Here is a 25,632-nt window from a genome sequence, read left to right as displayed (position 1 = left end):
TGTATCCAGGTTCTTGCCTATCCCAAACTGACCCATCCCTGTTCTCTTTGTACCCAAACTATACTCTGTTTACAGTACACTAGTTTTGGGTTATAGATACTGCTTTTTATTTGTCTAGGAACATCAAATATACTTGTTTTCTGCTCTACCTTGACAGTACTTTCTTACTCTAAATGTAATAGTAGAATAGTACCCATCTTGGTGATACTTATATGATTACCTCCCCGGAAGTGAAAGGTTGAGGCTTCTTATGATTAAAAGGGACTTTCCAGCATGCACGAGACTTGCAGAATATTGGTCCAGACAAAATACCAACGTGGGGTGCGAGCAGACTCGTGAGATTCTACCCTTAGCTGACGAGTAATTGGCAATTTATGACTGCTGTGGAGGGAGAGTCAGAGTCAGTTTTCTTTGGGGCTGAAGGACATCAGAGGCTACTGTGTTTCAGTAGATAGCTCCAAACTATGCACATGTGAGACTCAGTAGATCTCAAAAACTAGAGCCCATGAAGATGGGAAGGAAAAGTGGTTGAAGACATATAGGAAGAATTGCAGGGAAGGGGACTAAGGGTTGCATTAGGTCAAAACACGTTATATGCATACCAGCAGGGAAGCTTCGCCCCAGAGCACAGGTCCATATACACCAGCAGGGAAGCTTCACCCCAGAGCATCTGCACACCACAGGTTCTTCAGTTTTGCTGTCTTAGGCTTAAAACAATTTAAATTTAAAACAAACAATTTTTATTTCTATAATTTCTTGACTAAATGAAGTGACAGGTCTTAAGTCCTGCTCTGCTCAATTAAGAGAATGACTTAATAAGTCAGAACATATATACATATTTTAATTAGTGCTAGTACTTTTCACTTACAAGAATTATAACTCAACTGTCATATGAGCTTGCTTTGCTTTAGTTTGCTGAACAGTAACTATGGTTAATGTAGTTTTCCCCTGATTATTTTACAGTCATTAATAATAAAAAAATCTGCATCATATGAGAATATCCAAAAACATTCCAGTGCACCATATAGACGGTTAAAGGTATTGTAACTTTTTTTTGGCTGTTATATCTCAAAAATGTTTGTATTTATAGCAACAAAAATCATGCATTTTCCCTAAAGTTTGAAGAGATACGCTGTTTCTTATTATTATACTTTGAGTTAGCTGTAGTCTCATAAGTTAGGAAGCATAGTTAATAATGCAGGGCCACAATCTCTTTGGGTATGCTTTAAATACATAAATAGTTTTTGTGAAATTATTCTTGTGGATTTTTGATAAAAACCAACTAGTACAAAATCTAACAAGAGAAGTGAAAGATCTTTGCAATGAAAACTATAAAACACAAGAAGAATATTTTGAGGACACCAGAAGATGGAAACACCTCCCGTGTTCATGGTTGGCCATCTTAATATTATGAATATGGCCATCTTACCAAAAGTTATCTATAAGCTCATTACAATGAGTATCAAAATTCCAGTGAAATCCTTCGAAGAAATGAAAAGTAGTCCTGTTCAAACAGAAAGACGGATGAACCAGATCAGCTCCAAGCGCAAAGTGCCATGCTGGAATTATTGTAGGACCTGCTTTAAAATGATGCTACTGTCATGATAATAAAGACAGCAGTGTAATAGCACAAACAGACGAAAAAACAGTGTAATGGAAAACTCATACAGCTACAGTCATTAGATTCTCAGCAGCTGCCAAAAGCATAATACAAACAAACAAACAAACAAACAATAGCCTCTTTAGCAAGTGTGGGAAAACTGGGCACCCACCCCTAGAAGGGTAAAAGTGGATCCTTATATCCAAAGCCCAGTTCAGACGGCTTCATGTACTTTAGTGTAAGATATGTAATTTTGAAATTATTGAAGAAAAGCACTCTAAAATAGCATGCGCAACAACTTTCTGAATATTACCCCTGTAACTCAGCACATAATAATAATAATAAAAAAAACCTGAAAACTGGGATTGCATCAAATTCCAGGGCTTCTGTTCAGAAAGGGATCAGAGAGACAGCCTACAAAATGTAAAAATAATCTTTGCTGGATATTTGTATGATAGGAATTAATATACGGAGTATAGAAAGAGCTCCAAATAATAACAAAATAAAATAAAAAACAAAAAAACCAAACCAAAACAATCAAGCCAAGCAAGCAAGCAAGCAAACAAAAACCAAATTAAAAAAAAAAAAAAAACAAAAAGGAAGAAAGGAAGAAGACTCTAATCACTAAATGGACAAATAAACTAAACATTTTTCAAGACTTGAAGTCCAAACGATTGATAAATCCATGGGAAAATGTCAACATTCATAGCCATCAGGTAAGTACAAATCAAATCTACCTCAATAGTTTGTCTCATCCTCGTTAGGACAGCCATTACCAAGAAAACAAGTGACAGCAGATGCTGGTGAGGATGTGGCCAAAGGGAATCTGTTTGCAGTACCAGTGGGGACATAAATCAGTGCAGCCACTGGGAAATCAGAGCGGAGGTTGGTCAGGAAACTAAAAATAGAGCTATGATCCAGCCTAACCGCCCCCATGTCCATTCCTGAGTGAATCGACAGTCAGTGCGCAGCGAACACATCTGCACATCCGTGTCTGCTGGGGCTTTATCCACAGCAAACAAGTTATCATCAGGGTAGAGGCCATTAGTGGCAGATACAGGAATGCAGAAAGACTATGTGGCATGCACACAACTGAACAGTATTCACCCAGAAAGAAGGGTGGTGTTCCGTTTGAAGGGAAATGAATATAGCCTGGAGGCCATCATAGGATGTGGAAGAGGTCAGATGGAGAAAGAAAAATATGGTATTTTCTATCTAGATCTAGATTTTTAAAAATCATAAAAGTAGAAGGGAGACTGTTTGAGAAAAGGAAGGACATTAGGGTCAGGGATAAGAAAAGGACAGAGATCTTTGAGAGAAAAGATCTGAGTAGATGGCTTTCAGCTGACATTCATTCTAAAGCCAAAAAGCCAGGATCAAAAGTAAGTGTTTTAGTTAGAAGAGATGACAGAGGTTCTGGTTAGTCAACAGAATGATGGACTGGGTATTAGGACTATCTTGTACCTCACTGGTACAATTAGGAATAAGTATGCTCTAATTGTATTTTGAGAGAAAAGTTTTACTTTAACAGGAAGAGTGATATGTAGGAGGAGCTAAGTGGGAAGGAGTACTGAGAGGAAGAGATGGAACAAGGAGAGAAGATGAAGAAGAGGAGAAGCTAGGTGATGAGAGAGAGAAAGAGAGAGGGGGCATGGAGGCAGATGTTCACATGTCTCCACCAGTCAAAGATAGTTTTTATGTCTAGGTTAGGTATTGGGTTATGCTTCTGATTGAACATTACCAAACTTATAAATCCTTTGATTAACATTTTAAAAAAATCGTATAAAAGCAAAAAGGAAAGGGGGGGCATGGGACAGGGGTGTTCTAGGGAGGGGAAATGTGGAAAGGGGATGGCATATTAAATGTAAATAAAATATAAAATAAAAAATAAAAAAATAAAAAAAACTTAAAAAAAAAAAAAAAGAAAAGGACAGAGATGAAAGTGGTCAAAGTACACTGCACACATGTCTGAGAATATGTTGTGATGAAAAAGGTTACTTCATACAGCTTGGACACACTGGTGACAACTTTAAGAGTATATTATTTAATGTTTACTCAATCAAGCCAAACCACATCAATTGCCATTGTGATTGTATTCGTTTTAAATGTAGAACAACTAAACTGATTATATATATATTTCCATCTCTGTTTTCTTATTAAGAGATCGAAGTCTACAGTTGAGTTGAGCAAAGAAGGGACCCCACCACCATTTATAATGAAGGATGACATAGACAGCAACCTGGAACAGCTGATGTACCAGAAGAAGAAGGAGGTGGAGCGCCAGGTGGCCAAGCAAAGGGCGTTGCTTGACCTCACCGTAAAAGGCAGCCTGGAAAGCTTTCCTGAGTCAGACAGCTTAAAATGCCTGTCTTTTTCTCTCATTGAAGCATCAAGAAAAGCTGGCATCAGCTACATTGTATTTCCTATTAAAAAGAAAAAACTGTTGAAGAAAGGTTCTAAGTTCCAGAAGGCTGCACAAGTGTATGAACAGCTCTCCAGGCCTCCGAAAAAATTAGAAAGGTTCTGTTCAAGTAGTACATTTTTATGGCTTGACGGGGATATTATGTTATCGTTTAGGGAATTAATTTTATGATTTGATCCAGAATTGCTACTTCTTATTCTTCATGGGGAATATGCTAGCTAGAGAGTAAAGCTCCAATTTAAAAATTGTAGGTATTTCATAGTACAAGTATATGGATTATTTAACTTCCGGTTTTAAGACTGAATCCATTTTATGTCTCTTTATTTAAAGAAAAAAATGTTAACAATGTATTTGCTAAAATGGCTTGATACACAGATCCAATATTTTTTCTAAACCAATATCATCTATTCCAAAATCAAAACAGATTGCTGATATTTAACTGTTTAAAGATCTTAGCCGGGTTGTGTAATAAACACAGTAAGCCTATCTTCAAGGATCAATACACAAAAATAATTATGTTTTCACTTCAGCTAATAGTAGCTGGCCTATTTTCACAATGTGGAGGGCCTGAAATTGAAAGAGCAGAAAGGCCTGGCACATGCATACTTACTGTTGAAGACATAGATGCTGCTTGTAACCAAGGCATCTATGGAAGTTTCTAGAAATTTTTCTCTAGACATTCTCAGAATATAGAGTCTGATACTTAAGTCTAATTGAAATGCAAGGACTTTCCTGGTGATAAGGGGGCAGAAATGTTTTGTTATTTTTAAGACATGCTGGCTCCTTGGTGTGGCTGCTGACATTATCTTAAGAGTTTGGGATTTAAAACTTTGTAGGTGACAGCAGGGACAGAGGGCAACTGTAGTATGGAGTGCTACCCAGACTTGTGCTGTGTAGTCTCTACTGCTGCAGTGTATCAGCAGGTGCACTGTGTAGTGTCCACGGCTGCAGTGTATCAGCAGGTGCTCTGTGTAGTCTCCAGTGCTCCAGTGTATCAGCAGGTGCTCTGTGTAGTCTCCAGTGCTCCAGTGTATCAGCAGGTGCTCTGTGTAGTCTCCAGTGCTCCAGTGTATCAGCAGGTGCTCTGTGTAGTCTCCACTGCTGCAGTGTATCAGCAGGTGCTGTGTAGTCTCCACAGCTCCAGTGTATCAGCAGGTGCGCTGTGTGGTCTCCACGGCTGCAGTGTATCAGCAGGCTTTTCCTTCAGCTCATCTTCAGGAGGTTTCCAACAGATTTCTCTCAGTTGAAAAATCTCTTACGGAGCAATCAGATATTTTCTATGTACTTTTGGTACATTTGTTGATTTCAAGGTATAGACCTTTGTCCTCCTAGTAAAAAGACAACACCATACCATTTTGACTACTCCTGGAGTGACTCCTATCTAAAATAGTTGCAGATTAAATGTTTTCTGGGAGGTTTTGCAATGCCTACATAGCTCTTGTCATTTCATCTCACCATTTAAAAAAAATCTGTTTAAAAATTTATTATAAAAAAAGTAGAAGAAAATGAAAACCCTCACATTGAAATTAAGCAGAGCCAAAGACTGTACAAATCAGTGAACTTGGTTAAAGTAGACAGTGGGAACAGACACTGGAGCTTCACACTGGAGTTTATACTTTTGCTCCCAAATCTATTCTTATACACTTATCCACCACAGCAAACACATAATCCATGAGAAAGTTAGAACTAGAAATTAGCTGTATATTCTTTTTTCATGACTCATGTCTATTACCTGCATTCAGTCTTTCCTCATTCCTTAACCTTTAGCCTTTCTACATGTTATACTTATGAAAATGTCATGTACACACACATGTATATGCATACATACATATATATGTATGTATATATATATACATATGCATATATGAATACTATTGAGTGTTAAAGAAAAATAAAATCACAAAATTTTCAGGCAAATGAATAGATTTAGAATGTGCAATATTCAGTGCAGCTATACACTCTAAGGAAGAACCAAGCAAGCATGTTCTCCTGTGTATGTGGAATCTAGCTGGATTTCACTGTTTGGAGAAATGTGTTTGCCTCTTTTAATAACCTCCCTTAAAATGTGCATCTGCTGCGACATTCACAGTAGGAAGTGTAGGAGGGGCTTTGTGCTCTGGCAATGAACAGTTGTATCCCGGATGGTATGTCTGTACTTCCTACCTCCCTTTGAAACCCCTAACTAATTATGTATCAATGTAAACAGGAAGTCATTGTAGCTCAAAACGAGTTAAGGAGCATCTTGAAGATAACTTTATTTCTAAGTTTAGGGCTTTTTAAAAATTAGTTTTGGTGGCTCAGAAATATTCTTCTTACCATTTTATATCCAGCTTTTCTCTTGCTGAGTGACAGCCATTCTTGGCTAACTCCCTTGATGATTTGAAATGGACCCTGTGCACTTTCACCTATCAAGTCAGATCTTGACTCTAGAATGTTGTTCTTGCTGAAGGTCATTTGGGATATTTAAAGTCCCAGATGCACATATTACCTTTCAGTCTCCCTGGGACAGGCTTCCCCTCTCCCCCAATTTCACATCCTCAGCTGAGCTCTGGCAAAGTGCCAGATACCTGCAACAAGAGTACAGCCATTGCTCCTTTCGATGATATTCTCGGCTCTGAGCCCTGAGTTGTGAAACCTGCCAGTTAGGGATTAGAGGGAGCCCTCAGTCGATGATGTTTTTGCTCCTCTGGTACGTCTCAGTTTATTCTGTTTCTCCCAGAGCTGGAGGCAGTTCAGTTCCAGGAACAAGGATACATCAGCTATCTCCACATCTGCATTCTAACCGCCATGCCCTTGGTGACCAGGCCAAGCCACTTGATTTCTTAGGCTGTTTCCTCATCTGGAAGATGAGCTTATCCATGTGACAGCTGAGATTATTTCCAGCTCAGAAGTCTCATAAGTGAGACAGTAAAATCAACATTATCCTTACACAAATGGAATATCTTGAGCAACACATTTAATCTGTTTAACACTTCCCTGTTCCCTCCACCAGTGCCACAACTCACCTCAAGATAATTATGTGTACACATATTCCGCCCTGTGAGCCTGGTCTCCCTACGTGGCAGATGAACCGGCAGCTTAACTTACAATCTTGTTCTTTCAACTGAGAAACCGCGAACCATACTCCCGCTGTGAAAAATGTGGATCTAGACTTTCTGATCATGTTTTTTCTCTTTCTCTTTTAATTTGGACTATTTAATTTCAATGATCCGAGACTATAGCTTTTCCTTGTAAAAGTTCACCCATTATCTGTGTTTGCTTTTTACATTCCTCTAGAAACTTGTCTAACAGGTCCTAGTTCCCTTTAAGATATTATAATTATTTTATCAGCTAGTAAGATAATACATTCTCATTGTAAAAAAAAAACTAGAAAATATTGCAGGCTGTCATTAAGTCACGGTTAACATAGTTTTGAATGTGTACATGGGAACACATTCAAAGAAACCTGTGGAAGCAGATTACTTTTTATGCATATGTATGTATGTTAAATGTATGTTTGCATATTAGATAGATAACATGAGACTATACCTATAAAGTTCTGGAATTTGGAATTTATTATTTTTGAGCTGTAGGTAGTTTGTGGGGATAGGCTAAGAAGAGACTTTCTAAAAGTTTACTTTATGCCTTCTAAATGCTTGATTTTTTAAAAAAAATATACATACATACACTGGGCATATATTTATGGTTAAGAGCAACTTTTTGACTTTCTTTTTAAAAAGCCTTTTGGGGAAAATCAATGGGAAGCAGGGATTCTCCAAATAAACTTCCATCCACTCTGAGTATCTTGAAGAACAGACTAAGGCGCTCCACAGCTGGATACATAACTGTGCTCTTTCCCAGATCTACAGAGCCGTAAATGAAATATACATGAATTTCAATTTCAAGTATTTATTCCATAAATGGATCTTAGAGCTGAGAGTCACTTCTGTTAAAGGTGGAAGGGACTGCAGGGGGAGTGCGAAGTGAGCAGGCTGTGAAGCAAACGCTTGCTTGAGCTCAGCAGTTCATTTCTTTAGAGTCAGTTCATAGAGCACCTTCTGCACGCCAGACACTATTCTGGATAGGAAACTGAATGAAGACAATGAAGAATACTAAGCAATCTCCTGCCCTCACAGAACCTATATTCTGGGGGCAGGGGTTGGGAGGGGAAGGGATAGTGTAGAGATTAACTAGTGATAGCAAGGATATGATGAATATCATGAAGAGGATAAGGCAGGGTCGAATAATACCGGAGAATATTACAGTAGCTGCTGTATTAGGCAGAGTGCCTCAGATGCCTTTGTAACTTAGAACTGAATGGACTGGAGCGTGACATGTTTAAATCTCTGAAGAAGAGGTAAAAGCAAGTGTGAAAGCCCTGAGATGGAGAATATGCTATTGCCTTTGCACATAGCCCAGTCTCTGGAACTCCAGAGACTGATAAGAAAGTAAGGACAAGGAAGTGCTTGGGGGATAAAATCCAGTATTGCCCTGTTGGCCACTGGTAAGTGATAAATGTGAAATTATTCATAAGAGTGCCCATCAGTTGAAGCTCTTGAGATGTCTTAATGAGTAAGAATGTTTTTATAATCACAGGAAGCTGAGTTCAAATTGCCTGTACCCATGCAAAAATGATGGGCATGGCTGCTTGTGCCTGTCACCCCAGCGTTGAGGGTGGCGAAAGGTGGAGACAGGTAGGTCCCAGCAGCTCATTAGCTAGCAAGCTAGCTCAAATAGAGCTTCAGGCTCAGTAAGATACTGTGACTCAGGAGTCACGTGGAGAGGGATAGTGGGTGACACCCAACACTGTCCTCTGGAGTCTATATGTGCATCTACCGATGCTAGTGCCCATACAGACTTGTCTACATACATGCAAATACCATACACATAAATGAAAAGAGGAAAAACATGTACTTGTAAGTCATGAACTTGAGAAGACAGAGACGCTTGTAGGGTATGATAAATGTTTTGCATCTTTAAATATAAAAGGAGAGTTTGAGAGCAGAGAACAGCATGTTGAAATGATCAAACACATCTTCCAGAAGACTCACCGTGGTAGTGGTATGAATGGAAGCACAGAAACTATAAGAAAGCAATTGAATGGCACATGTGAGAAATGGCTTCTTGGTCTGAAGTGATAGCAATCCATCTGGTGAAAAGGGGCCGCATTCTAGACAGATGTTAGGAGAACAGCCAACCATGTTTGCTCATGGCCTACTGGAAAGATACGAGAAAGACAGAAATGAAGGATACTCCCAAGGATTTTCACTGGAGCAATTGAAATTATGAAGGTTTTCCCAGATGATCAGGACTGTGTGAGGAGTAGGTGAGCATGATGAGAGTCACACAAAGGTCGATTAGGAGTGTGTGTCAGTTTAGCTTCAGATCCCAGTGACATTATAGGAGAGGTGAGATCATGGGCAGGGCAGTAAAGGTAAATACTACTGGCCCTGCTGTGTAAATGTAAACTTCCTGTGCTGGTTTGTATATGCATGGCCCATGATGGTTTGTATATGCATGGCCCAGGGAGTGCCACTATTTGGAGATGTGGTCTTGTTGGAGTAGGTGTGTCACTGTGGGCATGGGCTTTAAGACTCTAGTCCTAGCTGCATGGAAGTGAGTATTCTGCTAGCAGCCTTCAGATGAAGATGCAGAACTCTCAGCTCCTCCTGCACCTTGCCTGCCTGGATGTTGCTGTGTTCCTACCTTGATGATAACGGACTGAACCGCTGAACCTGTAAGCCAGCCCCAATTTTGTTCCTATAAGAGTTGCCTTGGTCATGGTGTCTGTTTAAAGTAGTAAAACCCTAACTAAGACACCTCCCTGGATGCGTCATATCATGGCTTTGGAAAAAGAAAGCCAGATCAACAGCTGCAAGTCAGGCATCAGAAGGTGTGCACGTTGCTTTAGTACATCTGGACCCAAGGTGGTCATTGTAATGAACACCTAGTTAAATTAACCTTCACCATAAGTTGAAGTAATTTTCTTCCAGACACTTGGTTTTACCACTGGCCAAACAGGAAATGGAGTGGCCACCTTTATTTGTCTTTGAAATTGCCGATGGTGCCATTACTATGACTATGTAGTTCCATCTGTGACCTGGTGGATTTTTAATGTGGGATGCCTTACTGGAGGATGGTGTGGGGTCGGATGAGGCACCTCCAGTTTTCTGCTTGTTTTTCTTTACTACCATTATGTTCTTGTCTACACTGAATTCTTTCTGAGTTACTCTCTGCTGTTACATGTTCCAGGAGAAGAAGATGACTACAGGGTAGTTCCTTCCTTGTCTCCATAGGTTCATTATTAGACAGTCAGGGGCCAATGATAGTCTTCCTGTCACTTGCTTAACTAATTCCTTAATTTTATTGATGGACTCACTGCCATTGGATACTGATAAGTTTAGACTGAGTATGTAGGGGCTGGAGAGATGTCTCAGTGGTTAAGAGCACTGACTGCTCTTCCAGAGGTCCGGAGCTCAATTCCCAGCAACCAAATCGTGATTCACAAGCTTAAGCAATGAGATCTGATGCCCTCTTCTGGTGTGTCTGAAGACAGCGACAGTGTGCTCACATACTAGAGTGAGTATCTACTGACTTCCAGAAGGCCAGAGCACTTGTGTTTAGACTCTCTGGGGGTAAATTTGTGGATGCATGTATCACATGGTGGGACACTCTTAATGGGATCTGACCTGTGCTTCATGTCAGGCAAGGTTTTAGGATGTGAACTCTTTTGGTTCTGGTATCTGGACAAAATGAAACGAATCTCAAATGCGTAGCCAGTTAGTTTTTATGCCCAGCAGACCCAGAAGTTTCTTGCTTATCTAAGACAAACAATACCTTAGCAGGGCACCCATCTGTCTTATCACTGGAAAAAAAATACTGTAGCTATTTAGTTATTGCCACAGACCCTTGTAAAGTAAAATTCTTTTATTACCATTCTGTTCCTATGGTTAATCGTTGTAATTGTGTCTTTGGTGTCTGCACTGGCTAGGCATTTTTTGCTGGGATTCACCACTCTACAGCTGTATTCATCCCACTGGGACCACTGAACCGTATCAGTTCCTTCTGTATTCGCCACTTCTTCACCTCTGCCTCTGAGATCAGGATCTATAGTGTTTCTGTATGTGCCCTCATATTTGCATTTTTTGTTTCCCCTCCAGGGGTTAGAGCTTGGTTAGGGATGTCACATTTTGCAGATCAGCTCTCCTTTCCCCAAGGAGTTTAAGAACTCACTCTTCTATGACAGTGGTTCTTAGAGTAGTATCCTTATATCAGTGTGTTTTATGTGGAAACTTGTTAGAATGTAAACCCCAGGACCCCACTCTATGCCTGCTCAATTAGCAACTGGGTAGGCCCAAAAATCTGCCTTTCCAGGGCCTCCTAGGTGTTTCTGATGCATGGTAATGTCTAGGGTAATAGATAGTGTAACCCAGGCTGCACTAACTAGGGCCAGCAGCCATATGGACATGGGAGGGTGAGGAACTGGCAGCTGTGGCTGGGCAAAAGTATTCAGATCTCACAGCTGAGAGACTTTGGGATCCAGTGTGGTGATCCGGTGTAATACAACACAGGTGTGAGGCAATATGACAGTATAGTCATTAACCGTATTAGCTATTTATGCAGGGGGAGATTGCATCTCACAGCCAAGAGATATGCTGTTTCTCAGCCAGTTTCTCCTGCTAAGAAACATAAGTGGAATTTGGGGTGGGGGAAGATCTCATTTTCCATGTCTGCCTATTTAGTTTTGTGTTCATTCCATAGTAGCTTAATTCCCTTGCTGCATCTAGAGGCTTTGGGATTTTAGTTGGTACTACCACTCTTCTGTTCTTTTAAAGTGTTTTGCTCAGCTCTCATCAGAGAAGCTTCCTCCTTCAGTAGATGGGAACTAACACAGAGACCCACATCCAGTCAGTGTGCAGAGGGAGACTCTGGAGAAGTCAGTCTTACATGGGATGTCTTCATCAAACTCTCACTCTATCAAAGCTCAGGGAGCTATGTGGAAGAGGAAGTGGGAAACCGTAAGGGCTGACAGATGATGTTATAGATGACTCCAAGAAAACACTTTCAGTCACAGCAGGGTTGATGTGCACATGAACACACAGAGACCATGATAATGCACAGAACCTGCATGGGTTCAGGGGAGATGGGTTCAGCCATGAGATGGGGACATGGCCCCAAACTCCCTCCCTTAACCAGAAAGCTAATTGTGATTGACAGGTGCCATGAGAAAGAAAATAAGATTTCAATGGAATGTCACAGGTTATATCAACCACACTCCAGGGCAGGCCCCATGCCCAGGAGTAGCTGGCCAACACAGATCAAAGTCAGTAATATTTCTGTTGATTTTTTAAATTTCATTTTGTTTTGTTTGGCATTTTTTTCTTACTGTATTATTTGTTTTTGTTTTCTTTGGGAGAGAGATAGAGAAAAAAAAGAACCAACATGACATTGGGGGATTAGGATCTTGGAGGACTTGGTGAGGGGAAAGCATGATAAAAATATATTGCATAAAAAATTCAAAAATAAAATAAAAATTTCTTTAAAAAGTCCCCAAGTGATTATTGCAAGCACCCATTTTGTCCTAGTGACTAAATGACTTTGTGACACTTGACTTTGTAGGTTCTTGCCTTTTACCAGAACACTCCTTGCTAACTACCTCTGATGATAACTGGAGTTTTAATTCTACTACATGACACTATGACATTCAGCGTGTTACCTGGGCCCTGGTTTTACGCTGTTCTTTCTGTGTATTTTCTGAGCTCCCCTCTAGTACAAAACAGTTTCTACTAACTAGAGTGCATTCTCAGCTTAGGATAATTTTGTGAGCAAATTGTATAACAAAGGTGTATGGTAGAAGGAAGCAATGATTAATGCAGTATCCAGGGGCTCAAACACTGTATTTTCTACACCCAAATTTGAGACGATTAAAAAGGAATACTAGCTAGGATCTGGGAGAAAACAGTTATGTAGGAAATGTTTCCTTGAAGTCCTGATCTTTTGCTAAGGGCTATAATCTAGTTAGAGGCAACCTACCTCGAAGGACTTTGGAGTGTAGATACCTTGACTTCATTTTCCTACGTCCCATTATAGAGGTGTCTAAGCGAGAAAACAGAGAACAAGGTATCTTGTAGATGTAGTCTGCATAGATTCGTTTCTAAGGCCAGAGAACAAAGTGAGGAAGGAGAGAAACACAGGAGCACAAACCACCTGGCACAGAAATTAGAAATATGAATAGAGGAGCCAGGTAGTCAGTGGACTAGAAAGTGCCCCGATGCTTATTCAGTGGATATGACCAAAGAACAGATGTGGGGCAAGAGATGGCATCTCAGTGGTCTATTCTGACACGTCTCATGTCACACTTCAAAGGCTGTGGTAAAAACCATATGTTTCAGACATTAGAGATTGTTTTGGATGTATGACATAGTCTGATACACATTTGTGAAAATAAACACCCAAATGGCACATGAATGATAGATTAAACACAGGCCAAGAATAGAAGCAGAAAGTTAAGTTACTGTCTCAGCTAGGGTTTCTATTTCTGTAAATAAACACCACGACCAAAGCAATTTGGGGAGGAAATTTGACTTACTCTTCCACACATCACTGTTCACCACTGAAGGGAATCAGGACAGGAACTCAAGCAGGGCAGGAACTTGGAGACAGGAGCTGATGGAGAGGCCACGCAGGAGTGCTAACTATGGGCTTGCTCCTCATGGCTTACTCAGCCTGCTTTCTTACAGAACCCAGGACCACCATTCCAGGTATGACACCACCCACAGTAGACTGGGTTCTCCCACATCAATCACCAACTAAGAAAATATCCTACAGTCATGCCTACATTCCCCTATCTCTTGTAGGCACCTTCTGTATTGAGGTTCCCTAATCTAAATGGCTTTGTGTCATACGAGCCAGGACGCTGCACCCCATGCAGAACAGATGATAAAGGCCCTTATTAGAACGTGGGGTGGAGATGATAAGAAAGAATAAAAGAGCAGGAGCCCTTTCCTACTTTCGCTCTTCTACTTGAAAATTTCTTACAGTATGAATTCAGCAAGTAAAAGATGATGAGGCCAAAGCATCCTTTTCAAACTCCCACTAGAATGTCCTTACGCCATCTCCCATAGCTGCCATACTACCACACCTTTAGTAAATGCTACCCAATGGAAGCTGTGTTGCCAGTGAGAATTTGAAATGGAACCTAGAGCTGAATCATTGGAAAGCATTTGAATGATTAGCTGTCATAATTTATGGGAGAAATAAACTTCAGGTTCTTATCCTTTGTAGGCTTTGGAAAAAGTATTTCCTTTATCTCTTCCCGATTATCTTCTGAAGTCCCTACTATAATCATTGTGCTAGAAGGTGAGGCAGTGAATTAGACTAGAACAGAGAGCCACTGTCATTGGTGAAGCAGTCTAGAGAGTCTGCCACATTAAAAACATAGTTCTGTTTAGTTTACAGAGATTATTCATAGTGTGGTACAGTTTTTTTTGTTTGTTTGTTTTTTTTTTTTTTTTTTTTTTTTTTTTTTTTTTTTTTGACAGGGTTTCTCTGTATAGCCTTAGCTTTCCTGGAACTCACTCTGTAGACCAGGCTGGCCTCGAACTCAGAAATCTGCCTGCCTCTACCTCCCAAGTGCTGGGATTAAAGGCGTGCGCCACCACCGCCTGGCGTGTGGTACAGTTTTAATGATTGAAAATGTAAACTGGGGTTACATACAATTAACATTTTTTTTTTGATAAGAGAAAAGTAGCAATTTTTGTGTGTGGTTGAGTTTGAATCATTGATTAGAAAGGTAATTGTGTTTCTGTAATTAAAAGTAATAATCATTTTTTTTGAAACCAGATCACTATCTCACGGAGTACTTCCTGGAGAGAGAAAGTATTTCCTTAAAGTTCCATTATATGAGCGTCAAATAAGGTGCCCCAGCGTGCCCACACTTTTAGATTTTGATCATTTTGCCCAGGGCAGAGGAGGAATACCAGAAAATGTTGATCCTCAGAAATGGGCTCTTGAGTTATTTGCTAAAGACAAACCCCACAAAACACGCACACCAGTTGCACCATCTGTTCAAATAGACGTCCCGGAGCCAGTGATAGAGCTTTCCAAACTGGAGCTAAGTGATCACGTGCCATGTAATCTTCCGCCTGCGGTGATTAAGTATTATGAATCTGAAGTGGAAAAGTTGACTCAAGAAATAAAAAATGAGAAAAGAAATCCAGCATTTGCGTACTGTAGACGGGGAGCTATCTATCGAAAACTGGGCAAGTTGCAAAGTGCCATGAACGACCTACAGGAAGTAAGTTTTAAAAAAATAAAAACAACACAATTCACCATTCACATTACTTTCATTTATACATGGTTTATTATACTTCATTTATACATGGTTATACATGGTTTTCTATTGAGATGTTGAATAGCAAATGATTGTTGAACAGCTTATGTGATTGTGAAATACAAGTATTAACACTTTCAGATGCTTATTAAAACACTAGATTTGGCGGGGGGCTGGGGCTGGGGCTGGGGCTGGGGCTGGGGCTGGGGCTGGGGCTGGGGCTGGGGCTGGGGCTGGGGCTGGGGCTGGGGCTGGGGCTGGGGCTGGGGCTGGGGCAGGTTTTATTTGTACACATGTAAAGCACTGGTACCAATGATGTTTGAGAAACTCATTTGATATGTTTCTTCCTTTTGAAAATGACCCCACCTGACTTTATATATGTGTTTTTTTCAGGCCATATTCGAGGAACCATTGTTTCTAAATGCCTATTGGCACAGACATTTCATTTATCTTTTCCAAGACAAAATTAATGATGCTTTGGATGACTTGAATTTCATAAATAAGTACAATAAAAACAATGCAGGTGGGTTTCATATGGAGACAGTCCCAGCACCTGGTGCTCTAGCTCAGCTCTTGCCATTATTATAAATACACACAAATGGTGGAGAGTTGTTCTGCACAAACAGTGTGAATGTCTTCAGCTTTAAAAATACAGTTTTCTTAATATTACATTTGCAGAGTTCATATAACCTTACATTGTTTTTTTTTTTTTTTTTTTTTTTTTTTAAAAAAAAACAAACCTCATTATGTTTGAATTTATGCCCTGGAGATCTGTTTCAGCACAATCCCTTCCATTCATCTCATAAGGAGAATATGAACTCAAAGTTATAATGGGGGTGTGCTTTGTAAATCTTCTCTTGACCGCACGTTTGAGAATACGAGCTGTGGTGCTCTGGTGCCCTAAGCACTATGTTCTGACTCCCTGAATGTCTGGACACAGAACTTTGTAGAAACGTGGAAATGTCATACTGATCGTTGAATCCGTAGCACTCACAGATCCATATAACATAGTAGAAGATGGCTGAGTGTTTCTGATCTATGTCGCTGTCTGTGTGCTAAAGTTCCACAACATTCTGTGTCACGCAAACGTAACGTTTCATTGCATCTGGTAAGACTGAAACATTTCAGGCAGATTCAGAGGTGAGTGGTCATTTTGCTACTTCAGAGTAATACTACTTAAAATTGCCAATGAGCATTCAGACCTTGACGGGGAAAAAAATAAATTGTGGGGCTTAAGAAAAATGATATAAAGTATACTAGTCAAAATCATTCTAAGACTTCAATTTTGGAGAGAGATTGCTGCCTTAAAATTCCAGTTAGTGAATAAATTGTAAAGTGGACTTTTGCCTCTTCTCTTTATAGAGGCATACTTGTCAAAGGCAGAGATTTTCAGAGAGAAGGATATTACATTGGCAATTCTGAATTATAGTCAAGCCATTAAATGCAGGCCCAAAGATGCTAACCTCTATTTCAAGAGAGGGGAGATGTACGAGAAGACAAACAAAGTCCTGGCCATTGATGACTACTCAAAAGTAAGCTTCGTGATGCCCAGTGTTCCCGTCTATAGATTTTAGATTTTAGATCACAAACATTCTTCTCGACTCATTTATTTTAAGAGTGTTTGGCTCACATGAATGCGTGTGCACCATGTATGTGTCTGGTACCTGTATAGGTCAGAAGGCCATCAGGTTCCCCGAACTGGAGTTACAGACTCCACTGGGTGGTGGTGTGCTGGAAACCACACCCCAGATCTCCTACAAGAGCAACACCCTGCCCCAATGCACTGATCCAACCCTTTTGCAAAGTTCTTAAGAGTCGTCACATATTCGCTGTAATAAACTAATTTTAAGTCATTGATAGAACTTTCATTGCTGGTATGCTGTTACACCAATTTCATGATTTAAAATCATTGGTGAGTGACTGGAAATCAGAAGATAGATGTGACACTCAGGCAGCCCTACAGAACTCTCAACATTTCCACTTCTCTCTTCTTGGACTAAGAATTGTGGTTTTAGAAGCCTTTGAAAATTGTCTTTTCTCTGTGGATAATAGAAGAAATTGCTTTTTCTTTATTAAACTCTTGAACAGCTGGTGCCCTCTTCATGGAACCTACTGGTTCTCAAAGAAGCTCTGGTGACAGGTTCATTCACTCTTTCATTGATTCACAAATAAGTGTTGACTGAGACACTGCATAAGTACTAGATGAATGGTGAAAGACATAGAAATGTTTTTAGATTATGCATATCTCAAAGAAAAGATTTTTCTTTTTTTTAATTTTTAAATTTTTTACTGGATATTTTGTTTACATTTCAGTTGTTATCCCCTTACCCCACTTCCCCCCCTGCCCAGGAACCCCCATCCAATCCACCCTCCTCCTGCTTCTATGAGGATGTGCCCCCACCCACCCATGCACCCTCACATCCCCACCCTCAAATTCCCCCACACTCGGTGTCCAGCCTTCACGGGACCGATCTCCTCTCCCACCTATGCCCAACAAGGCCATCCTCTCCTACATATACAGCTGGAGCCATGGGTCCCTCCCAGGCTGGTGGTTTAGACCCTGGGGGCTCTGGTTGGTTGTATTGTTGCTCTCCTCATGGGGCCACAAATCCTTTCAGCTCCTTCAGCTCCTTCTCTCTAACTCCTCCATTGGGAACCCCTTGATCATGCATGAGATACAAAATTATGATGGTGTCATGAAGCAAAGCAGGTTGGAGGGAGGTATCTGTATTTGTCTGTAGGTATCAGAATACCCACAAGGAAGTGAACTTTTGATTGAACTGCACCCTGAGGCTACTAACAGGGCAACATTTCCCTTGGATGCAGCAAGACATGCACTTCTGATTAACTAACTTTTAACTATAAATCTTAGTCCTAAGTACAATGGGCAGATTAGAAGACAAATTACTTACATTATTCAATTGTGCATGTTCCCAACTGCCATATTTTTTCATGGCTTAGCTTGATACTCTTCTGCTTAAAGAAGGTATTATTTGTCTTGTAACTTCTGATCTCGAAGTAACCAAAAATCTCTTTTGAAGATGTAAGATTACACATATGGAGTTGATTTAATTTAGGAGTATGTATGTATATATGCACACATATATGCACGTAACTATTAATGAAAAAAGAGATCATGAATTTGAAAGAGAGCAAGGAGGGGTATTTGGGAGGACTTGGAGGAAAGGAAGGAGGAAATGATGTAATAATCTCTAAATTAAAGGAAATTATGTAAAAATCGTTATTGACTCTTCTCACTTTCTGTGTTTGACACTAGTGGTTTAAAAACAGATGAACACGGCATCCTGAAATCAAACAGTTCTCAGACTACATGGCACAGTTCTCTCTACTTTAAATGTCCCCGGAGAGCTCCTTTGTTCTTTTCTAGTATCAGTTGGCAATCAACTTGCCAGCTGGATATATGGGTGACTCTGCTTCTGCCTCTGCTTCTGCCTCTGCTGTTCTGTATGTCAGTGAGTAACCATGAGCCACACACACTACTGCCAATTGATTTCTTCTCATGTTAGGGGCTGGATTAAGCCATAACCTATGTGACTGAACCGGCTCAGCTCTTTTATCGACTGTTAGGACAGAATGATGTGAGACAGTGCAGGTCCACCCTACAGTTTTTAGTTTTGAGATTATAATATAACTACATTCTATTTTACTTCCCAGTCTTCCTTCCAAACCCTCTCACATATCCCTGCTTGCTCTTTTAAAAATTCATGGCCTCTTTATTTGTTAATTTTTACATGCACATATGTATGTACATGTGCACATATATATACACACACATACATATGTAAGTATATATATATATATATATTCAAAATTACAGTTTGTGTAGATGGGATAATCTGACTCACATGTATGTTTTCAGGGCTGGCTATCTGACATTAGATAGCCAATTAGTGTGATCTTTCCCTGGGGAAGACTACTTTTCCCAGTCTCAGCTTTCCTTTTGTAAAGATGAGGCCTTATGGTCTTTCCCCTATCTGCTTTGTCATGTGTGTTACTGTTCCCCTTGTTCAGGTCATGCTTAGGCAGTCATGTTGGTGAGACTTAATGGAGTAGTTTCTGACATTGCTAGGATATACAGGAATTTTTATCAGTGAAAGTTTCAGTAGTCAAAAGCTCTGGCTTCTTGTATTTGCTGTCTATCTTCCCTCTTGGGTAATGTCCCACCTCAAGAATTTGATGATGGGCACAGTTCTTAGTATAATTCTTAAACAAAAATCTGAAGAATTTTAGCATCTTAAAGTGGGTTTCTCTTATGTAATTTGAAAATGACTATATACTTGTCTTAGTTTTTTCTCATTGTGTAATACGTTTGCATTCTCATAACCCTCTAGTGTATTTATTATAATCCAAAAAGATCAGATGCGTTGTGGAAACGTGGGATGTTTTACTTTGAAAATGGAAACTGGATTGGAGCCGTATATGATTTTACATCTCTGTTAAAACTTGACCCCTATAATTCTTATGCAAGGTAGGAATTATTTCAGATGTACATTTTGAAATGATTTACTATTTAAATGTGTTTTCAGGAAAACTAGCTTGATATAAGCCGACAGCCCCCTTTAAAACAACGAGCTGATCTGCGGTGTCAAGTTATCTCTTTGCATTCCCAGGTTCTCGCTATTTTGTAATTATGTAAAGCATTACTTAGCATCCACAGTTTCCTTCTTTACATTCCGTCTTCATCCATGGCCTCTGTAGCCACTGAGTACAGAGATCTGCTGAAGTATTTTCCTGTAATATCTTAGTGTAACTTGTGTATTAAGCTTCACTTTTTCTTTTTTGTTGTTTTTAATTTTATTTTTATTAATTTCCCCTATTAATGAAAATAGATTTTTCCCACACATAATATATCCTGATTACAGTCTTCCCTCCTTCTATTCCTCTCCTAGTTCCTTTCCACCTCTCCTCCCGTCCACATCTACTTTCTGTCTCTCATTAGAAAACAAACAGGCTTCTAAGGGATAATAATAAAATAAAATAAAGGAAAATAGAACTACACATTGGAATAGGAAAAAAACCAAACAAACAGAAGTAAAAACAAAATAAACAGAAACAAGAAAAGGCACAAAAGAAACAGACTGATGCAGAGCCTCACTTGTTCACAGACTCAGGAATCCCTAAAAACACTAATCTTGAAGTCATAATATATGTGCAAAGGCTTTGTAGGGAAGAAAGAGAGGAAAAATATAAATATAATACAATAAAAGTATGATTAAAAGAAAGAAAGAGCATTGACCTGACAAGACAGGTCATCCTAAGACACCATCAAATTCATTTTCTGTTGCCCATCTACTGCTGGGCACGCACCCTACCCCAAAGAGTGGTTTGTTTCCCCAGTGAGACTTCAAAACTAAATTTTCATTTGCAAGTGGTTAGCAATTAGAGATAGCTTCTGGCTTAGGGAGGGTATGTGTCTGTTTCTCCTTCCAGCTTTAGGACCCCATCTGTTACAGACATGTGAAGGACCTGTGCATGTTGCCTCAGTATCTGTAAATTCATATGTGCATCGATTCTGTTTAGTTAGAGAACCCCTTTTTCCCCTTGGCACCCCCATCCCCTCTGGCTCTTACACTCTTTCCAGCTCTTCTTCCACAGGGGTCCACCAGTTCTTCTGTTTATGGACACATCCCTTGTAGGACTGAGTGTGCCAAAGTCTCTCACTCTGCATATTACATGGGTGTGGGTTTGTATATTTGGTCCCATCTTCTGTAGAGGGAGTTTCTCGGATTATGACTGAGCAAGGCCCTGACCTATGACTATAGCAGAATGTCATTAGGTGTCCTTTTTTTTCTGCATTAAAAAAAAACCCACAGAATTCAATCTTATCCTCAGCTCCTGGCCTATGTAGTTTGAGTTTCTTGGTCTTCCACACAGTGTCAGGCATGGATTCCACCTTGTAAAGTGGGCCTTGAGTTGAATCAAATATTGGTTGGTTATCTCCATAAGCTCTGTGCCACCATTATACTAGTATATCTTGCAAGGAAGATACCATTGTACTAGTATATCTTACAAAAAAGATACCATTGTCAATCCAAGGGTTTGTGGCTCAGCTGATCTTTAAGTTTCTCTTTTGGTAGCATGCAAAGTACTTTCTTGTAACAAAGGTGCTCGCTTACAGGGGTGAAGGTGCTATGCAGGCCTCAGCTCAACTTCTCCAAATTCGATGAATTGTGTAGGTGCTGTCTTCAGCAGTAGGGACTTGCAGTCAGTTTGTGGAGAGCAATCTATAGCCTTGGCAATATACAGGGTTGTTTGGCAATTCCCATGCTCCCATGGGACCCCTTTGGCCAACAACTCAATTAGATATAACCTGTTCTTGATACCAGAAGCTACATTTGGTAATGATGGAAGGCTTACAGAGATGTAAATATAAATTAAATATAAAGATAATACACATGCACACACACATGCATGTGTGCACACCCCCACATACTTCTGTATTTACACTACCCATCAAGTAGCTCTTAATTTTAGCTCTCTCTCCCCACATTCCCTTCCTTATGCCTCTCTTCCCTTCCCCTCCCCACTTGATCTTCCCATTACAGCACCCTGCCCTCTATAACTATCTATTCTATCCCCCTTTCCTAGGGACATCTATCTGTCCCTTCCCAATCCTTTATACCTAGCCTTTGTGACTCTAGAGATTGTAGTTTGGTTATCATTGACTTAATAGCTAATATCCACATACAAAGGAATACGTTATCATATTTGTCTTTGTGGGTCTGGGTTACCTAACTCAGGATAATTTTTTTCCTAGTTCTCTCAATTTTTCTGCAAATTTCAGGATGTTAATTCATTTAGCTGCTGAGGAATATTCAATTGTGAGAATGTATTCTATTTTCTTTATTTGTTCGTCTGTTGAGGGCATCTAGGTTGGCTCCAGTTTCTGGATGTATGCAGCAGCAATGGTTAAGGAATTGCCTCTGTGGTAGGATGAAGCATCCTTTGGGTATATGTCCAAGGATGGTATAGTTAGATTTTGAGGTGGGTAAATTCCTAGCTTCCTGAGGAACTGCTACACTAATTGACATAGTTGCTATACACATTTGTAATACCACCAGCAATGGAATAGTGTTTCATGCCACATCCTTTCCTGAATAAGCTTTCACCTGCTTTATTGATCTTGTCCATTCTGACTGATGTAAGATGAAATATCAAAGTAGTTTTGCTTTGCATTTCCCTGATGGCTAAGGATGTCAAACCTCTCTCTCTCTCTCTCTCTCTCTCTCTCTCTCTCTCTCTCTCTCTCTCTCTCTCTTCCTCCCTCCCTCCCTCCCTCCCTCCCTCCCTCCCTCCCTCCCTCCCTCCCTCCCTCCCTCCCTCTCTCTTTATTTCTCTCTCTTTCTCTCTTTCTTTTATTAAGTTATTTAGTTATTTTATTTATTTTCCAGTCTTTGCCTCCTTTTGGTCTCCACTCCCAAAGTTCCTCATCCCATTCCTCCTCTCCCTTGCCTCCAAGAGGGTACTCCCCACCCCCCAGGGCTCTCCCTTCCCTGGGGCCTCAAGTCTCTTGATGATTAGGCTCTTCTTCTCCCACTGAGACTAGACCAGGCAATCCTCTGCTATATATATGTGCCAGGGGCCTCAGACCAGCCCATGTGGGCTCACTCTCTGGGAGCTCCCTGGGGTCTGGGTTAGTTGAATCTGCTGGCCTTTCTATAGGGTCTCTTTCCCTTTTAGCTTTTTCAGTCCTCCCCCTAATTCAACCTTAGGGGTCCCTGAATTCAGTCCAATAGTTGAGTATAAGTATCTGCCTCTGTCTTAGTCAGCTGCTGGTATGGACTCTCAGAGGACAGCCATGCCAGGCTTCTGTCTGTAAGCACATCATAGCATCAGTAACAGTGTCAAGACTTTCTGTCCCCTACCCCCACGAGATAGATCCCAAGTTGGGCCAGTCATTGGACTGCCTTTCCTTCAGTCTCTTCTCCATTTTTGTCCTTTCAGTTCTTTTAGACAGGAACAGTTCTGGGTCAGAAGTTTTGACTGCAGATTAGTAACTCCATCTTCCACTTGAGGCCCTGTCATCTACTGGATGTGGATTGTTCGAGTTCCCTTTCTCTAGAGTTCGCCATTTTGGCTGAGGTCACCTCCAATGAGTCCCGAGAGTCTCTCCCCTCCTGGTCTCCAGTACTTTCTAGAAGATCTCCCCCACAGCCCCTTCAGGCCGCTTACTCCCATTCATTCTCTTGGCCCTCTGGGCTTCTCTCTTGTCCTGACCCCCTTATCTGACCCTGTTCCACGTTTCCCCTTCCCTCCTGTCTCCCACTCAGATCCCTCCCTCCCTCTGCCTCCTGTGATTATTTCCTTCACCCTTCTAAATTTGTTACACTTCTTAGGCTCTGTAAGGTTATATCTTAGATATTCTATACTTTTTGTCTAATATCCACTTATTAGTCAGTACATACCATGTATGTCTTTTGGGTCCGAGTTACCTCACTCAGGATGATATTTTCTAGTTCCATTCATTTGCCTGCAAAATTCATGATGTCCTCTTTTAATAGCTAAACAGTATTCCATTGTGTAAATGAACCACATTTTCTGTGTCCATTCTTCAGTTGAGGGACATCTGGATTGTTTCTAACTTCTGGCTATCACAAATAAGGCTGCTATGAACATGATGGAGTATGTGCTATGGTGGGTGTCTTTTGGGTATATGCCCAAGACTGGTATAGAACTATTTCTAATTTTCTGAGGAACCTCCAGATTGATTTCCAGAGTGGTTGTACCAGTTTGCAATCCCACCAGCAATGGAGGAGTCTTCCTCTTTCTTTACATCCCTGCCAACATGTGCTGTCACCTGAGTTTTTGATCTTAGCCATTCTGACTGGTGTGAGGTGGAAACTCAGGGTCCTTTTGATTTGCATTTCCCTGATGACTAGAATATTGAGCATTTCTTTCAGTGTTTCTGGGCCATTTGAGATTCTTCTGTTGTGAATTCTCAGTTTATATCTGTACCCCATTTTTTAATTGGGTTATTTGGTGTTTTGGCGGTTAACCTCTTGAGGTCTTTATGTATTTTGGATATTAGCCCTCTGTCAGATGTAGGGATAGTGAAGATTTTTTTCTCAAGTTTTTCTGTAGGTTGCCAATTTGTCCTATTGATGATGTCTTTGCCTTACTGAAGCTTTTCAGTTTTATGAAATTCCATTTATCAATTCTTGATCTTAGAGTCTGAGTCATTGGTGTTCTGTTCAGGAAATTTCCCCCTGTGCCAAGGAGTTTGAGGCTCTTTCCCACTTTCTCTTCTACTAGATTCAGTGTATCTGGTTTTATGCTTAGGTCCTTGATCCACTTGAACTTGAGCTTGTGCTAGGTGATAAATATGGATCTTTTTCATTCTCCTCCATACAGACTGCCAAGTAGACCAGCACAGTTTATTGAAGATGCTTTTTTTTCCCCCACTGTATGTTTTTGGCTTCTTTTTCAAAGATCAAGTCTCCATAGGTGTGTGGGTTTACTTCTGGTTCTTCAATTCTATTCCATTGATCTACCTGTCTGTCTCTGTACCAATACCATGTGGTTTTGTTATCATTACTGCTTTGTAGTATAGCTTGAAGTCAGCGATGGTGATTCCTCTGGAAGTTCTTTTGTTGTTGAGAATTGTTTTGGCTATTCCAAGTTTTTTATTTTTTTTTCATGTGAAGTTGAGAATTGCTCTTCCTGTCTTTGTGAATAATTGAATTGGAATTTTGATAGGGATTGCACTGAATCTGTAGATTGACTGGTTTTGGTAAGATGGCCATTTTCACTATTTTAATCCTCCCAATCCATGAGCATGGGAAATCTTTCCATCTTACATCTTCAGTTTCTTTTTACAGGGATTTGAAGTTCTTGTACAGATCATTCACTTGCTTGGTAAGCATTACACCAAGATATTTTATACTATTTGTGGCTATTGTGAAAGGTGGTGTTTTCCTAATTTCTTTCTTAACCTGTTTATCATTTGTATAAAAGGAAGGCTGCTGGTTTGTTTGAGTTAATTGTGTATCTTGCCACCTCGCTGAAGTTGTTTAACAGCTGTAGTATTTCTCTACACATTTGGGGTTCTCTTATGTATATTATTATATCATCTGCAAAATTGGTCAGGGGCTAGTAGAACCTCTCAGGGAACAGCCGTGTCAGGTTCCTGTCAACACGCACTTCTTGGCATCAGCAATAGTGTGGGGGTTTAGTGTCTGCAGATGGGATGGGTTCCCAGGTGGGGCAGTCTCTGGGTGGCCTATCCTTCAGTCTCCTTCTATTTTTTTTGGTCCCTGTCTTTCCCATCCTTCAACTGGG

The 25,632-nt window shown here is 40.3% G+C and overlaps 1 protein-coding gene across 2 annotated transcripts in view; it reads left to right on the top strand.

Annotated features, from left to right (window-relative positions):
• The window catches only part of Ttc6 (tetratricopeptide repeat domain 6), a 204,124-nt gene that overhangs the window by 120,020 nt on the left and 58,472 nt on the right, over positions 1-25,632 (top strand). For both annotated transcript variants that reach the window (XM_076941850.1, XM_034514438.2), the window contains exons 10-15: positions 964-1,038; positions 3,762-4,120; positions 14,844-15,297; positions 15,727-15,856; positions 16,696-16,865; positions 19,686-19,822. In XM_076941850.1, the coding sequence (XP_076797965.1) occupies positions 964-1,038; positions 3,762-4,120; positions 14,844-15,297; positions 15,727-15,856; positions 16,696-16,865; positions 19,686-19,822 (1,325 nt within the window). The remainder of the gene's footprint in view (positions 1-963; positions 1,039-3,761; positions 4,121-14,843; positions 15,298-15,726; positions 15,857-16,695; positions 16,866-19,685; positions 19,823-25,632) is intronic.

Source organism: Arvicanthis niloticus, chromosome 11, assembly GCF_011762505.2.
Source record: "Arvicanthis niloticus isolate mArvNil1 chromosome 11, mArvNil1.pat.X, whole genome shotgun sequence".
Classification (NCBI taxonomy): domain Eukaryota; kingdom Metazoa; phylum Chordata; class Mammalia; order Rodentia; family Muridae; genus Arvicanthis; species Arvicanthis niloticus.
The sequence above is the reverse complement of the archived record's forward strand: the minus strand, read 5'-3'. Positions and strand labels throughout refer to the sequence as shown.